The sequence below is a fragment of the Ciona robusta genome, chromosome 1, assembly GCF_009617815.1.
Source record: "Ciona robusta chromosome 1, ASM961781v2".
Classification (NCBI taxonomy): domain Eukaryota; kingdom Metazoa; phylum Chordata; class Ascidiacea; order Phlebobranchia; family Cionidae; genus Ciona; species Ciona robusta.
This window is the reverse complement of record NC_143235.1, coordinates 9,875,786-9,891,100: the sequence shown is the minus strand read 5'-3', so window position 1 is coordinate 9,891,100 and position 15,315 is coordinate 9,875,786. Positions and strand designations below refer to the sequence as shown.

The 15,315-nt window shown below is 35.3% G+C and overlaps 3 protein-coding genes across 6 annotated transcripts; 2 read left to right on the top strand and 1 right to left on the bottom strand.

Moving 5' to 3' along the window:
* Positions 1–974: 974 nt before the first annotated feature.
* Positions 975–4,963, bottom strand: LOC149742942 (ceramide-1-phosphate transfer protein-like). The gene is made up of 7 exons (XM_089877736.1): positions 4,395–4,963; positions 3,943–4,016; positions 3,417–3,592; positions 2,311–2,491; positions 2,032–2,180; positions 1,580–1,756; positions 975–1,372 (listed from the first exon to the last, which is right to left on the bottom strand). The coding sequence occupies exons 1-7, from the start codon at positions 4,573–4,575 to the stop codon at positions 1,345–1,347; spliced, it is 966 nt and encodes a 321-aa protein (XP_089733862.1). The 5' UTR covers positions 4,576–4,963; the 3' UTR covers positions 975–1,344.
* A 295-nt stretch (positions 4,964–5,258) lies between these two features.
* LOC149742941 (choline dehydrogenase, mitochondrial-like) lies at positions 5,259–10,769 on the top strand. Of its 3 annotated transcripts, none has more exons than XM_089877630.1 (12): positions 5,259–5,353; positions 5,914–6,043; positions 6,277–6,445; positions 6,563–6,822; positions 6,900–7,096; positions 7,385–7,544; positions 7,791–7,903; positions 8,226–8,399; positions 8,815–8,962; positions 9,247–9,353; positions 9,754–9,879; positions 10,267–10,769. In XM_089877630.1, the coding sequence occupies exons 2-12, from the start codon at positions 5,923–5,925 to the stop codon at positions 10,450–10,452; spliced, it is 1,761 nt and encodes a 586-aa protein (XP_089733756.1). In that variant the 5' UTR covers positions 5,259–5,353; positions 5,914–5,922; the 3' UTR covers positions 10,453–10,769. The 3 variants fall into 3 exon arrangements, with proteins under 3 accessions (XP_089733756.1, XP_089733767.1, XP_089733750.1); XM_089877641.1 differs by lacking the exon at positions 5,259–5,353 and adding an exon at positions 5,641–5,768; XM_089877624.1 differs by lacking the exon at positions 5,259–5,353 and having other exon boundaries at positions 5,808–6,043.
* Positions 10,770–10,918: 149 nt separating this feature from the next.
* On the top strand, positions 10,919–14,980 carry LOC149742940 (uncharacterized). Of its 2 annotated transcripts, none has more exons than XM_089877690.1 (9): positions 10,919–11,126; positions 11,509–11,602; positions 11,897–11,957; positions 12,060–12,114; positions 12,385–12,610; positions 13,144–13,291; positions 13,645–13,823; positions 13,941–14,074; positions 14,738–14,980. In XM_089877690.1, the coding sequence occupies exons 1-9, from the start codon at positions 10,963–10,965 to the stop codon at positions 14,901–14,903; spliced, it is 1,227 nt and encodes a 408-aa protein (XP_089733816.1). In that variant the 5' UTR covers positions 10,919–10,962; the 3' UTR covers positions 14,904–14,980. The 2 variants fall into 2 exon arrangements, with proteins under 2 accessions (XP_089733816.1, XP_089733807.1); XM_089877681.1 differs by having other exon boundaries at positions 11,897–12,002.
* The last annotated feature ends 335 nt before the right edge of the window (positions 14,981–15,315 follow it).

The following is a 15,315-nucleotide window of genomic DNA, read 5'->3' as shown; positions in this document are numbered from 1 at the left end:
TAGAATAAACATAATGCATATGTCCAAAGATTGTAAACGATAGGTGTTTTTGAATGAAACAGGTTTTACGACGGATATAATCAAGTCGAACTTGTACCGTTACATTTGATATTTCATGACGCGTGTCGCTATAAAACGGCCCTTATACTGACTCTAGTTAAAGCGGTTTATAAGCCTGCTACCTGTGTTTTGTGAACCATGAGAGTGTGAAATGGTGACGTTACTGGCTCTGTCTTTGATCATACTACGTACAAATCATATTATCCAATGGGACACTTTTAAGGCAAAATTGCAATAAAAAGGAAAAACGTTCTTGTAACCTATTGAAACATATATGGTATCTTTGCTGTATAAATCTCTGCGCATTTACGTAATAACTCTTTAATAGACATCGTAGTTTTTGTGCCCTTTCATTAGAGCTACACTCTCTTGTAATATTATATAGCGGTTCATATTTACTCAACGAATACTGTGGGCTACTTTTCTTTGATTTACTACTACTAAACTATTAACACTTAGATAATTACGAATTTAGCGGTAAGCGATATATGTTTTGCATTGGATAAACGCCTTTATTTTGCAACCGTGTGCAAAAAGTAAGGCAAATCGGGAAAAACTGTGTTGCAAATAAGGCAATAGTGCAATCCCTAATGGTTATAGTAAGGTTCTCAGTAGCACTGACAGTAGTTTATCGGCTACCGAAGAGGGTGGGTAATTAGGCAGGTCCAACAAAGTTAAATGGTCCCATTGTGGCCCTCATACTTAACCAGCATTAGATTATAAATGTTCGTAAACATTAACGAACTACCTGGGGATACGGCTGTTGATTCACTTCGGATGAATTATTATAAATCAGATAAATATTTACTATTGACAATGTTGTTTGTGTAGAGTCTGTAGACATGTCCTTCACTATATCCCAATACCACAAAACAAGGGCATGTATGGAGGTAAGCGTAAATAAAACTTACAAATAAATGACATTCGTGTATTGTGAACATGCGACACAAGAGAAATTGAACTGGATAAAACATACAAATATGCTCCTATACACATGCTACAATAACACTGTGTTGTTAAAACATATAAACTAAATAAAGTTTACATTATTCTAACAATTAGAGACCGCCTTTATGTAAGTATGCTGCTAAAAAATGCTTCAGTATTAGAAGACTTATTCAGGCATTACAATAAACTTAGTGTCCAATATTTGATTCATGCACCTACCACACTAATTGCACAATATTTAAAAAAAAACAATGAAAGTGCATTTACATAAATATTTTAAAACAAAATAGTTCACTATTTAAGACATTTCATTTATTCTTCTTTGAAAATTACCCATCAAGGAATCTCTGTTAAGTCGTATTTGCTGTGAAACAGAATAAATATTTGGGTAAATTAAATCTATACCAAAATATGTAGTGTGGAACAGTTTTTCCTGTTCAGATTTTGTAGAAATATTTATATCGGTAATGTATTAAACAATCAAAATACTGTTTTGTTAGTTACATTAAAATTGCACAGCTTTCCACCAGCAGGTTTGAAATGATGGGAAATACTAATAAATAAAACATACCTGTATAAAGCATTTGTGAACTCATACACAGCATCCATGCTTTCAGAACACACACCCATGGTTTTTGCCATCTCTTCATCACTTAGATCTTGGCACATTTTCTTAAGAAAAGTTGTTCTGTCAGGAAGCATGTAAACTGCTATACCAACAGCTTTTTGCACAATCCAAGGATGGTACCTAAAATTGTTTGTTTTTATTCATAACAAATCAGCAGAGTATATTAAAAAGCTTGTTTTTATAATTTTATGGTTGTGCTTTATTTTGTATTTGATATACCCAAATCATTGCTGATTTAAAACTGCTTTAGATGAATAAAAGGTACTTTTATATCCAATTATTTTTTAGGCTTCTTACCACAAAATAAATAATTTACAACCAACTCTAAACCATAGCATTAAGCAAATGTGCATTTCTTTTACAGTTATTATAAAAAGAAGCACATAAACTCTTACTTCGCCATAGGAGATGCATGATAAGCATTATAACCCATTAAAGATACTTTTCCTTCATCCTCATTATGTGCAAGTTTTCCAATCAGTATTAGAAGAAATTTCAAAGCTCGGTGCAAACGAAGCAACGTTCTACAGCCATATGCTGTAACCTAAAATAAAAAATGAATTTAATCATAATGTGTGAAGTGAGTTATTGCATTATAACATGAATTTTTTAACCTTGAATGCGATTGAGAACATTAAAATATAAAACCAATAAAGGAAAAAAAGTAAATGTACCGTTTTAGATGGAGCTGATTTGAAGTTGACAAGCTTATTCTCTTTTTCAAACAAGATCATTTTTTCAATTGTTTCATAATGTTCTTTATTACTGGACTTTCGAAAATCCCTTAAAATTCCAACCTTTTCAACCACGTCAGAACTGACAAAAGTGAAAGCTTTTCCCATTGAGTTTAAAAATCTGAGTAAAAAGTATTTGAATTGAAATTTACCCCTATATACTCCTAAATACATCTTCATAAAGGTGGGCTAAATACCATTAAAGCATGTGAAACAACCTAAATATGTTTTAAAAGAGAACATTGGCTACTATGACAATATTTTTAAATTATATAGGTTAACATTGAACACACAACAAACACAATAATGAAGACCTTAATTAATTAAAAACTGTTTAAATAAATAGGGGAGACCATAAATAATTTAAAAAAATCAAGGGACGAGAATTAAAAGCAAACCATTAGACCTAGACTGGTCTTCAATAAATGGTATAACTCTAATGGATGACTCGATTGATAAAACTTCGATTTCATTAAGAAAGATGTAATCTAAATGTATAATATACACCACAAAGTTTGTGAGTTGCACACCTGTGAAAAAAGTTGACACCATTACTCCATTAGCATCATTGCCTGAAAGTGTTAAAGTAGGCAGTACTAAAGGTTAGAATTGAAACGCTTCATTGGTTTAGTTCTTATTTTGTCGCTAATAACTCTTTTAAAAGGAAAAATTTATAGAATTATGCTCAAGTAAAAAATATTGGTTTAGTTAAAATTGAAATCAATTGTTAATTAGTTGCTATTTTAAAACTCCCCACCCCTTGTATACTACAGGATTCATGAACAAATATTATAATTTGATTTCAGTTTAAAACTAAATGCGACAAATGATATTTGTGTAAACAAGAACAAGAACTGTTCAACAAAACAGGATCTATGGTTAACGGGCCAATCCTGACCTAAATCCTAGGACCAATAGCATGCCACCCTGCGGGACCTTACCCACAAAGTAGTGATATGCATTAACCAACATTTTTTAAAACTGTTTATGAGGAAGTATCAATTAAAAAGCACAGCTGTAAATCACACAAACCAAACAAATGAAACCTTATAAGCTCATCCCAAGCATCCAGGTATCGATCCATATCAACTTGGCGAGCTTTGGGTGAAGTTGCACATTCCTGGAACAACTTGGACATTTTCATTACTGAAAATGCTGCTGTCTGTGGACATTCAACCGAAGATTTGGACATCTTTACCTTTCCTTCCAGTTCACTTTCTTTCTAAGAATGTAATTTTTGTTTTTATTAAGGCAATTTATAGGCAGTTGAACAAAAGAAAGCAATCAGGGATAACAGATGCGAAAATACAAATGACAGTCAGTGAAAATATACAGTACGCTATTATCGTTCACCACCCCACTATATTTGTCATTTAATTTGTACAACAAATATTAAATGTCTCTTCCAAAATACCTTTATAGCTAATGAAGAAACCTACCAATATTACTAACAACCACTAGCAAAACTTGTAATGTCAAAAACTTGTTTTAATGGTACCAAAGTTTATGACGAAATTAACCACTCTCAGTGTTACAGGTGACCACAGTAAATATATTCAATACATAACATACCTCTCGGACAACGGACATAAACTCTACGACAGATTCTCCTTCAACAGAATGTGGTTGCAACGTTCCAACAGAATCTTAAGAATTAAACGGTTCACAATTAAACACCAAACGTCGTTACAAAATATACATAAAATCACCAACAATAAACACACGGCCTGGACTTTTACTTCCTTGCAAAACAAAAGAGAACAGTCGCGTTCGATTTCTCTTATATAAATAGGGGAAAACCCATTGTTCATTCAAGCATGAACAGCGGTCGACATAGAGCTGTTAAATAAGCTTTTAATACTTTTCTAACGGGTTCTATCCTAAACTATAAGACTTATAAAAGAAATTGGTTTGTATGCGCAAGGTTAGTAAAAGATGGTTATAAAAAGACTCATTAGTTTAACTTTAACAATGATGTTTAACTTGCTTCCGGTGCGCAAATAACATTTCATGCAGTTACTTACGTGAGCATCGAAATGATGACATAAGCACAACCACGGCTAATGTTCCTAACACTCCGTATGCGACCCACTTGTTCATTCTACGTCTACAAATTCTGGAATACTTGGCTTGGGTGGCAGAACAAATCAGATAAAAGCACCTCTTAACTTGCACCTGGAGCCAATGGCGAAGAAAATATGCCATACGAATGAAACTAACGTTTTCAAGTGATTTGAACGTGACACAGTAAAAGGTAAGCTGGTGCAGTAAAATTGCCTCGTACGAGCTTTCGTGTCAATTATCTACAACCGCGTTACACGTTGGACTTTGAACAGAAGCAAACAAAAATGTCATACACAACGAAATGCCAAAACCATACTCTCAGCCCCTTCTTTCGTTTTAAATTGCGAATGCAACTCGCGAAATCTTTGTTAAAAATCAGCCTTGGTCTTGTTGCTCTTTGTCATATATTACGTTGACTGCTTTTGAATTTGCTTACTAAGAGTATCCTGTTACCACGAATCTGTTACGGTAAACAGACTCGCTCGAGAACGTTAATTTAATATGCTGCCGTCAGCAATTCGCACTAACTAGCGCACGTTTCAGATGTCTCCTGTGGCTTTTTTCATTCCTGGCAATGGATGTGCTTGATTTTTGATATCTTAAACACAAAGTAACAATAGGCTACTAAAACACTATTGCAGTAGCCGATGGATGACTTCAAGCGAACATTTATAAAAAAGGATATTTCGTTAAACCCTAATAAGCAACCTCTTTAAACATTATACGATTGTTTGATTTCTGAGAAATCAAATGCGATTCCTTTATATTCTTGTTGACACATCAAATGCGACGAAAGAAAAGTTTTCCCTGCGGTGCATGACGTCATTAGACCTGCGGGCAGCGAGATCTTTTTTCTTCAATCTCTAAAAGTGAAAAAGGAACTGCTACTGACAAATATCAAAGTATTTGGAAATTCTTGGTAAGTAATTAGGTGAAATAGATAAGCGTGTTGGATCAGTCTTTCTTTTTGTGTTAAACGCCAAATATTGCGGAGATATCTTAAGCAGTGTCTCGATAGGATGAAAGGATTTCTAAATGGCGCACCTTCAATTTTAATTGACCTAGTTGTAAGCAGACACATAATTTGTCTGATTTAGCGACTCTGACAAAAGTAAACTTTCTGATGTCTGTCATCAGGTTTTCTAAGGGTAATCCCCTAGGCAAAAAAGATGCACCTATTTACGGTATTATCTATCTGGTTCATCTGGTTCAGTACAGACGCAAACGATTTAGCGTTAGACGTTTACCACGTTTGAAAAAAATGCGCTTGTGCAAACGTTTTCCTGTGTGCACGTTACTGAACGTTGGAACATTTCCTGAATAACAACGCGGAGGTCTGATTTTACCTAAACAGTCCCTTTAAGTTAGCCCACCGGTGTTAATAACCCTTAAACATGAAGTTTGTTTAAAGACCCTTTTTGACAAGGAAGATAGGTAATTGTTAATTTATGTCATATTTTAGGTATATTCTACAAACAGGTTGCAGTCATGAGATTGTTAAGACTTTCGTGGCGGAATAAATTGACTTGCTCAAAACTACGATGCTTTTCTACATCAGCAGTTTTATTCAAGACCAAGTCAGAATACACGCACGTCATTGTTGGGGCTGGTAAGTCATACTAGTTATAATGTATCTTATTTAACATAACGCATTTTGTTTCCAGGATGGCATGCTGTTTTATCTTTAGAAAATTAAGTAATATTCACTTTCAAATTTGTCCCAGTATGAACATGGTGTTCAATCCAAATTGCTTTAAAACAGCTTGCATAAAACCAAAAAATCTATGACCTAATTTTAAATTACTTCTGATGAGGTCATGCTTGACTAAATTATGTGAATAGGATCCGCTGGTTGTGTGTTGGCCAACAGGTTGAGTGAAGACCCTGATAGAAAAGTGCTTCTACTTGAAGCTGGACCAAAAGATCAGTTTCTCAACAGTTTTCGTTTGTCATGGAAGATACACATGCCTGCTGCCCTCACCTATAATCTATGTGACGACAAATATAATTGGTAAAACACCGCTAATTTTTACAAAAAGTCTGCTTAAAAGCAGTTATTTCTCAAATAAACATATCTGTCATTTTTCCTGTTTTTTGGGAATTATTTTATGTGAGCAACTTGTTACAGGTTCTACCACACCACACCTCAGAAACATGTTAACAACCGGGTAATGTATTGGCCAAGGGGTAGAGTGTGGGGTGGCTCCTCATCTCTTAATGCGATGGTCTACATCAGAGGTCATGCATATGACTATGACCGTTGGGAAAGTGAGGGGGCAAAGGACTGGCGGTACGACTGTGTTCTTCCTTACTTTAAAAAAGCGCAATCTCATGAGCTGGGTGAAGATACATACAGAGGAGGAAGTGGCCCGCTTAATGTAACTGTTGGTAAGTGCCAAACCTGGAGCTACCATAACTTTACCTTCTCTTTACTGTTTACAATATTCAAATTCCCTCTTTTTAAGGTTCCCAGGAAAATCCACTTTTTCAGGCTTTCATTGATGCAGCCCAACAAGCCGGTTATCCATTCACACCAGATATGAATGGTTACCAGCAGGAAGGTGTTGGTCCAATGGACATGACAGTACATCAGGGTAAACGATGGAGCACAGCATCAGCTTATTTACGTCCAGCACTACAACGAGAAAACTTAACAACAGAGGTTGACTTTTTATACAAATTGAACAAAAACTTGTAAATTTAAATGTGTGAAATGTATGCCCTTTCTATTCTATCTATATGGGTAAGGTCCTACTGCGAGGTATGCTGTTAAGCAGGGGATTTAGGCCAGAGTTGGCACATACCTGCTGAGTATTTTGTTAAAATGTATTCCCAGATAATAATCTGAGTCCTAATATTGTATTCTGATTCTGAACCATGCTTGCTTATATTTTATAAAGTACAATCTACCCACTGCTAACTGTCAATACCAAAGATTTTTTTCTTATAGGTCAAATGCCTGACCAACCGAATTCTCTTCGATGGCAACCGTGCCACTGGAGTTGAGTACATACAGGATGGTGAGGTGAAGCAAGTACACAGCACAATTGATGTAATAATATGTGGAGGAGCCATTAACTCACCGCAGCTTCTAATGTTATCTGGCATAGGTGGGTGTTTTCTTTATATCATTTTTAGATATAGTCTAAAATTTAACATTGTAAACTTGTTTTAAAACTACATACTTTGCCCAGTATTCCTTTACCAATATGAATTTCATCACAGATTTTTGTATTTTTTTTAAAGGGTATTCTAATATGTGTTGAAATCTTAAATTCAACCTGGCCAAATTCTACCTGCGCATAGTTGTCCAGCACTTTTGTGTTGCATAAAAATTACATTGCGGTTTGATTCAGGTGATGGAGATGATTTGAAGGAGCTTGACATCCCAGTTGTTGCTCATCTTCCAGGAGTTGGTCAAAATTTACAAGATCACCTTGAACTTTATGTGCAGCACAAGTGCAAGAAAGTATGTTTGATAGATACCTATTATAAATATCTATTACAACACCCAAGGGCAATGAGCCTAACGAAATTCCTGATATAAACATTTCACCAATTTCTATGAAAGTTTTGAATTATTGAGGTGGTAGGCCAACATATGATAAGCGGTTAATGCAAATATAGTGAACTTTTTTTAAATATTTTCCTTTTGTACAAAGCTTTGTTGAAAAGCAACTTTACTGAATTGTACTCTTTAGTTACTTTTATTTTAAACGTTTTTGTGTATCATTTTCGGCATTCTTTATAATCTTAAATACCAGTTACTAATCTTAGTCTTTTTTTCTCAGCCAATTACACTGTATAGCGCCCAACAACCTGTCAACATGGTGAAGATTGGACTTGAGTGGTTATGGAAACAAACTGGGCTTGGATCATCAAGTCATTTATCTGCTGGTGGTTTCATCAGAAGTAGACCTGGTCTAACGCATCCTGATCTGCAATTTCATTTTTTACCATCACAGGTATTTATATCAGTTTTGAAGACATATTCTGTGCTTAGAATTTGACATTTGTTTATAATTTTATATACCCTGTTTTCACAAAACAGATATATTGTAAAACTACATACACATGCTGACCAAGTCAGTAACATGTCTTCCTGCCAAAAAAAAGTTTTCATTTTTTAAAATATATATTCAGAGTTTTCATTTTTAAATACTAAATTTTGTCAATTTCAAATACTAAATATTTTAAATATCATAATTCAAGACAGCATAGTTGATTTCTCATGTAGTAAACTTCTTATAGTTTAAAGTATGCTAATATTCTTTACCCAGCCTATTGCTTTCTTGCGGAAGGCAGACCATATTTATTTCCTCAATAAGAGACTGGGACCTACTTTAGTATTTGGAGAAATTGGCTCTATGTTTTATTTAGGTAATAGACCATGGTAGGAAGCCATCAGAATGTCATGCGTTTCAAGTCCATGTTGGCTCCTTACGTGCAACTAGTAAAGGGTGGCTTAAACTGCAATCAAAAGATCCAACTGCTCATCCCATTATTGAACCAAACTACCTTGAAACAGGTCAGATTGTCATGTGGGATGATGGGAACTTTTTAATTAAATGTATTGGTCAGGTTGGTGATGTTGCAATGTAAGTGATTGCTTTAAATTTAAAATGAGCTGCATTCAAATTCAAATATATAGCTACTCAAATGTAACATAACAACACAGGTCACATTGTCAGTATTAGATTAGTTGTATATTATAAAAACTTAAGATAATAAAACTATCGATTTTTGTTCAAATTTCACAGGTTTTGTCATTATGGTACACAGACAGAAACTGACAAACAATTATTTTGACAGAAATAGACCGCTGGGAACTCCGTGAGAGCGTGAAACTGACAAGGGAGATTTTCCAACAATCAGCATTTGATGAATTCTGTGGAGAAGAACTCAGACCTGGACCTGAGGTATATTACGTTGTGGTGATATTTAAATTAAACAGTTCTCTCAGAAACCTCTTAGCTTTTTTAACTGATTTCTATTGTTAATAGCTTTTCATTTTTTCATACAAGAACAAACATGTTTAAAAAGAGCAGTTTGTTAAACTTGTGTTTCTAACTGACTAAATTAAAACTCTTCCTTAATATAAGATGCCATTTTTGAAATATTAGGATAGTGGCTAGGGTGTTTCATTATACACAATAATAAAAGTAAAAGAGTTTTCATTTGTATTTAAACTGCATCCTTATCAATAATAATACCGATGGCCATTTTAAGTTTTGAAAACCAACCAGCCAACTGACCAATAATTTGAACAGTTCGGCTTTTGTGCGTTTGTTTGTATTTCATATATTCGGATTTGTTTAGACACAAAGTGACGCTGAGTTAGATGCTTTTGTTCGTGAAAAATGTGACTCTGCCTACCATCCTTCATGTACTTGTAAGATGGGATCACCTGATGATCCTATGGCAGTCGTAGACCCCCAAACAAAGGTACGTAACATTGTTTTAAAGATATTCTGTGAGCGACATGCCTTGAGCAAGAATAATTAAATTGGGAATTTAAAACGTACATGGATTATATATAAAACTTTGTGGTCAAATAAGTAGAATGTCAAATTTTAATGTTGGTAGCATTAGTTGCAAGTATAAATAAATACAAATGCTAACATTTTATTTACCAATCTTATAGATAGGCGACCGCGGTAACAATGTTATAGCCACACTTTTATCCATGGCGTGTTTTAACGACTGTCTCGTTTCCCTGTTTTTTTCTTCTCTCCCCTTCTCTTTGTCCTTTAAGTAACATTACCTTCGCTGTCGTTTTCGCAGAGATAAATAAAATATATGTTGTGTTATATAATCATATACTTTACGTAGGTAATTGGAGTCGAGAACTTGCGTGTGATAGATTCGTCCATAATGCCCAGCGTTGTCAGTGGGAACTTGAACGCCCCTACGATTATGATCGCTGAAAAAGCAGCAGACATGATACGTGGTAGGGAAGCACTATGCACACCAGATACACCCGTTTACCGCCCCGCGAATTTGGAAACCCAGCGTTAATCAGCATATCAATTGTCCATAAAATTTGCTGTGTCATGCACTGCCACTTTTTTTACACATTTTACGGAACTGTGATACACGTTTTAAACGTTTACCTGTGAACATTTCCCATGAAGCACAAGAGAAAATTGTACTGCAATAACACTTTATCATATTATTTAAAGCAGTTTTGCAGCATTGTGTTTTAATAATCCGCAATTTCTTTAACATCCAGCATATGCAGTATATCTAATCCGTTTCCCTGAACAATATTCAATTTTTGTACTTCGTTTAAATTAAGCATGTTTGCAATAAAGTAAATATATGGAACACTTAAACCCCAATAAGATTGCATCTTCAAGCTACTATGGCAAGTGTGTGGTATTGTTTCTCAGCCGTTAATTGAATTCGGACGTGACACGACAACCTGCTCTGACTGATGTCTCATCGCACCCAGCGCTGTGTTTATCCCTGCATGCGTCAGTTGTGTATTACTTTATAGATGCGAGGTGAGCACTTATATAAGCCAGCATGTCTGACGGTAGAAATCCAAGCGAACAATCTCCATCAGGCAACAGAAGGTCACGAAAAAATGTTTTTCCGAATCTTGGTAATCGTGGAACGTCGTCTAAACACCCAAGTCATAAAAGAACGGATAAAATCAGCAGGTCTCGACCTGCGACTACAAATGACAGGTAAGGTGCATGTACAGCGTAACATCTGAAACTAACGTTGAGATTACGGATTTTTGTTGTAGGGGTAGTAAAGTACTGTTTAAAGGGTGGATAAAATGGGATGTTTTCATTCACTTTACTTGTCCCTTTTGATATTTACATAACTTTTAATATTTATAAAATTTCTAAACCGCAGACTCTTGAGACTCTTTAAAGAACGTTGCTCATTGTTTAAAACCTAATTAGAGAGTATTCGATTTTGATGCTGAATATCCCATCTTACCCCACAGTGCTATGTATACAGCAAATTAAAATATTTAAAGATATTAAGACCATCTGTATCAACACAATAATGTGTAGTGGTATTGTACAGTTATACATTATAAATGTTTGAGTTACTCAGATCACGGAAATTCTTGCTCACCGTCTCCAACCCGACTCAATCCACGACCTCAAAGCTGACGGATGTCATGACGTCAGAAGATATCCTAATCGAAGTAAAATAACCAATAATAAGAAATCTATATTCCTTATTTTAAATGCAGTCGTGTTAAATGTTATACATGGCAGATTGATGTTTCTAATTATATAGGCGAAATATGAATCTCTTTAAGATACCATTGTTTGAACTCTATGATCGTCCAACAATATATATAGGTGTCGAATCAAGCCCATTTTTACGAAAAATATCACAATTGTTTTTGTGTCTTAAAGGAGCGTAACAACAAAAAAATAAAACTTGTTGGTATATACTCATTTAAGTCAAATTTTATCGCCATTATGTTATACAGGAAAAGACAAATACATTAACAAGAAGAACATTAATATCCCGACCACTTAAGAAATCCAAGGGTGAGTTGAATGAGAATGGCTTGTCGAAAAATGAGCATTCCAAATGTGAGTTTGTCTTATATTCCACCCATACTGGATTTGTTAATGCCTTGTACGTTTTAGATGCAGAGGGAACCCCGAAAAAACGCAAATCTGCAAGCAGCGTGTCGCATATTTCGTGAGTATTATGATGTATAACGTGCATTAACAATTAAGTATAAAACTATGTTACATGGACTATAGACACATTTATGCAAAAAGTTAGTTTAAAATCGCTATATATAACTCAAACTGAAACAAGCCCAGCGATCAATGGAATCATACAAGCTAACACATCTTGCCTCCGAATACCTAATACAATTTATTTATATCCCATGAACGTCTTCTAAATCTATCATGTGTGCCAAAAAATGTACTGCAGTTTTACGTTTTTACTTGGTTGCTTCAGACCAATCCGGACGGAACCATCACAAGCATCAAATGTTGTGCATTGGACAAACAAATTCACCGAATCACACGTTCACATTGGTTCGCCTATTATGGGAATTACGTCATCAAACAAACATGGCAACTTCGTAACATCTGGAGTGGACGGTTACATTCGTACACACGATATTAAGTCAGGGGCGACCTTGGACAATGTACTGGTGTACCCAGCTGTTGACAATCGAGCGGTGAGTTAAATATAATATGAACATGTATTGGTCGAATATAAAATAAGTTTGTTCCTTCATTACAGTGTAGTTGTAATATACCGAATCACTTTAGCATACTATATGGTTCACAAATGTTTAGAATAATCATTCTTTTAAAAGCTTGCTTCCCCATTGTACGGGTCGTGTAAAAGCCTGTCCCATTTTACCCCACCCTACTATATACAATAAGGGGTGGGGGCAGATGAAATACCTTTAGCACAGAACATCTAAATATCCTGATCGTGTTTTAAAGATTTAATAACGGCCTATACTAAACGTCGTAAAGATGCGGTTTTATAATTATTTAAGATTCCTTTGTTTGCCACCAAATTTGACGGGAATATCGAATGATAAGGTGTCCCATCTTCTCCCACCCTATACTTCTACATTAACCTTACGCGTGTAAATAATGACCGTTGATTTACCATTCTTTCTTGTTATCGCTTTTAATACAACGCTTAAAATTGCTGTTCTTTTCTGCTATAAAAATCATCTGTTTTTTTTTCATTTAGAAATTCCAGGCCGCCATGACCAGGGACGGAGATTTTGTTGTTGCCAGTGGCGACGCTGTAACATTGTGGTCGGACCAGGCACGTTTACTCAACGAGTATGGGAACGTCAAGTTTTGTTTCTGCAAACAATTATATTTAGATGATGACGGTAGGTGAAGTAACAACGCTTGTTATAAAGCAATGCCGCAATTTTCCAGGATTGTTCGCTGGTATATAGTGCCCGTTATTTTAAAACGGTGACACGTATATGTAACAAAGGTATTTACAAAATGTATTTTTAAAAAAATGCACGTGTAAGATATAAACATGGTGTGTTATCGTTTAAATATATGTTTGCCATAACTAGTACGCCTTCACCAAAACACTTTATATAGAGCTTATAATCATTTATATTATTTTAGGGTAGTTCATTTCGTATTTACGTGGTACATCGTGCGATGCTGTAGCGAGACTCGATATTCGTTGAGTTGTTTCATCTAAAATCTTACATTCTTCTGTCAGGAATAATTGCGGTATCCGACACTGATCAAAACTGTGCAGTCTTGATGTCACAGGATGGCAACTGGTTTCATAAGTTCGGATCGAAAGGTACAGCAAAGGGGGAATTTAACTGCCCAACTGGAATAACGATCATGAGTAACGGAGATGTTGTCGTAGCTGACTGGAGTCACAGACTGCAGGTAACACGATGTATAAGGTATGGGTTGTCACTTTACCCCCCCCCCAAAAAAAATACAAAACGTTTCATACATGACAATTAAATAGCCCATGTTTTTCAACTATCTCTCATGCTTTAGGTATTTGACCGTCTTGGTCGTTTTAAATTCCAGTTTGGGTCTAAAGGAAATGGAAACGGACAATTCGATCTTCCATATGGTCTCACACGTGATGGAAATGACAATATTATCGTTGCAGACTGGTGGAATAACAGGTATTTTAAAGTTTGCAACATTTTTTATGGTAAATTAAAAAACAAACAATGTCATATACATTTATTATGGATATAAGTCGGCAAATTCATGGCTGACTTCAATTTTCTAGTAGCTACTATACTATAGGCTAAACTTTCAATAGTTGTTTTGAATATGAGCAATTTTAAATGTGTCTGTATTCAAAACCTGTGTTCGAGATAACACACTATGGGTTATTGTATCTTGTACACGTTTTTTGGTACATAGCACATAGTATTCCAATACCCTGAGACTCGTGGGGATGTTATTTTTAATTCTTTGAATGTCCTTTATTTACTATCAAATGCTTGGACGAGAAAATAGAAATAAAATGTGTCCTATCTTACCCCACCTCCCCACTCTACTATATAACAAATATAAATATAACAAGTCACAAATCATTTTAGGAAAGTAGTTTATGCGCCCTCTGATACGCCCTTATATGTTTTAACTAAACTAAGAGCCGCTTGAAGTTCGTCTGTTAATTAGCAATACGACAACTAGCATAACATCTATACGTATGCAACGAAACGCACATGAATATTATAGAAACAAATAGAAATAAAGTGTTCGAATCAAAACTGAAGCAAATGGCTACGTTTATTTTAAATTTCCAAAATTAATAACAAACATTATAATTATAGGGTGTCGGCGTTTGACAAAGAGGGAAAATTCATTAAACACTTAATCACGGCCGCTGACGGAATCAAAATGCCGGCTTATGTGTGTGTTCCACAATACGGGAGATGTCTTATTTTATCCGAATTTGGACATTCCGTTGCCAAGATATTTACATTTCGTGTGGCGTAATTTTGCACTTAATCGACGTTTTTATTATTATTTACTATAAGTGAAGTCGTTACGCAAAACACGTTCCTTTACATGCAGACGTGTCTGTAATATGTATATACAACGCCATATGGGGTTCCAGCTTAGCCAACGATATGTTCAAGCATTACGTATTTAACGTTTCTTTGACTGCAGCTAAGCGTTATTGTCAGAAATCGAACTCTGGTTGCCGCGTTTCAACTTGCGTCGCAGCGACGTATTCTCTCATTCCATCTCTGCTCCAGTGAGTCGAAAATTTCGTGACTGTTATGAAATATGAGGCATCGTAAGCTCGTTCCGAGGCAACAGATTGCGTACGAATCGGCTTACCAGTTGAGAGCCATTAGGCAGCATATATGCTTTTACAATTAAATTCAAATCCTTCCTTTCTCTC

What these genes read in the sequence shown, in the direction of transcription:
- LOC149742940 (XM_089877681.1), top strand. Translation starts at nt 10,963, where the DNA reads ATGTCTGACGGTAGAAATCCAAGCGAACAATCTCCATCAGGCAACAGA. An exon ending in CAGAAGATATCCTAATCGAA is followed by an intron (nt 11,603 to 11,896) that starts GTAAAATAACCA and finishes TATGTTATACAG; the next exon opens with GAAAAGACAAATACATTAAC. An exon ending in AGCAGCGTGTCGCATATTTC is followed by an intron (nt 12,115 to 12,384) that starts GTGAGTATTATG and finishes TGGTTGCTTCAG; the next exon opens with ACCAATCCGGACGGAACCAT.
- LOC149742941 (XM_089877630.1), top strand. Translation starts at nt 5,923, where the DNA reads ATGAGATTGTTAAGACTTTCGTGGCGGAATAAATTGACTTGCTCAAAA. An exon ending in GAGAAAACTTAACAACAGAG is followed by an intron (nt 7,097 to 7,384) that starts GTTGACTTTTTA and finishes TTTTTCTTATAG; the next exon opens with GTCAAATGCCTGACCAACCG. An exon ending in AACTCAGACCTGGACCTGAG is followed by an intron (nt 9,354 to 9,753) that starts GTATATTACGTT and finishes GGATTTGTTTAG; the next exon opens with ACACAAAGTGACGCTGAGTT.
- LOC149742942 (XM_089877736.1), bottom strand. Translation starts at nt 4,575, where the DNA reads ATGGCATATTTTCTTCGCCATTGGCTCCAGGTGCAAGTTAAGAGGTGC. An exon ending in GTCATCATTTCGATGCTCAC is followed by an intron (nt 4,017 to 4,394) that starts GTAAGTAACTGC and finishes TTAATTCTTAAG; the next exon opens with ATTCTGTTGGAACGTTGCAA. An exon ending in TTCACAAATGCTTTATACAG is followed by an intron (nt 1,373 to 1,579) that starts GTATGTTTTATT and finishes TCTGTTTCACAG; the next exon opens with CAAATACGACTTAACAGAGA.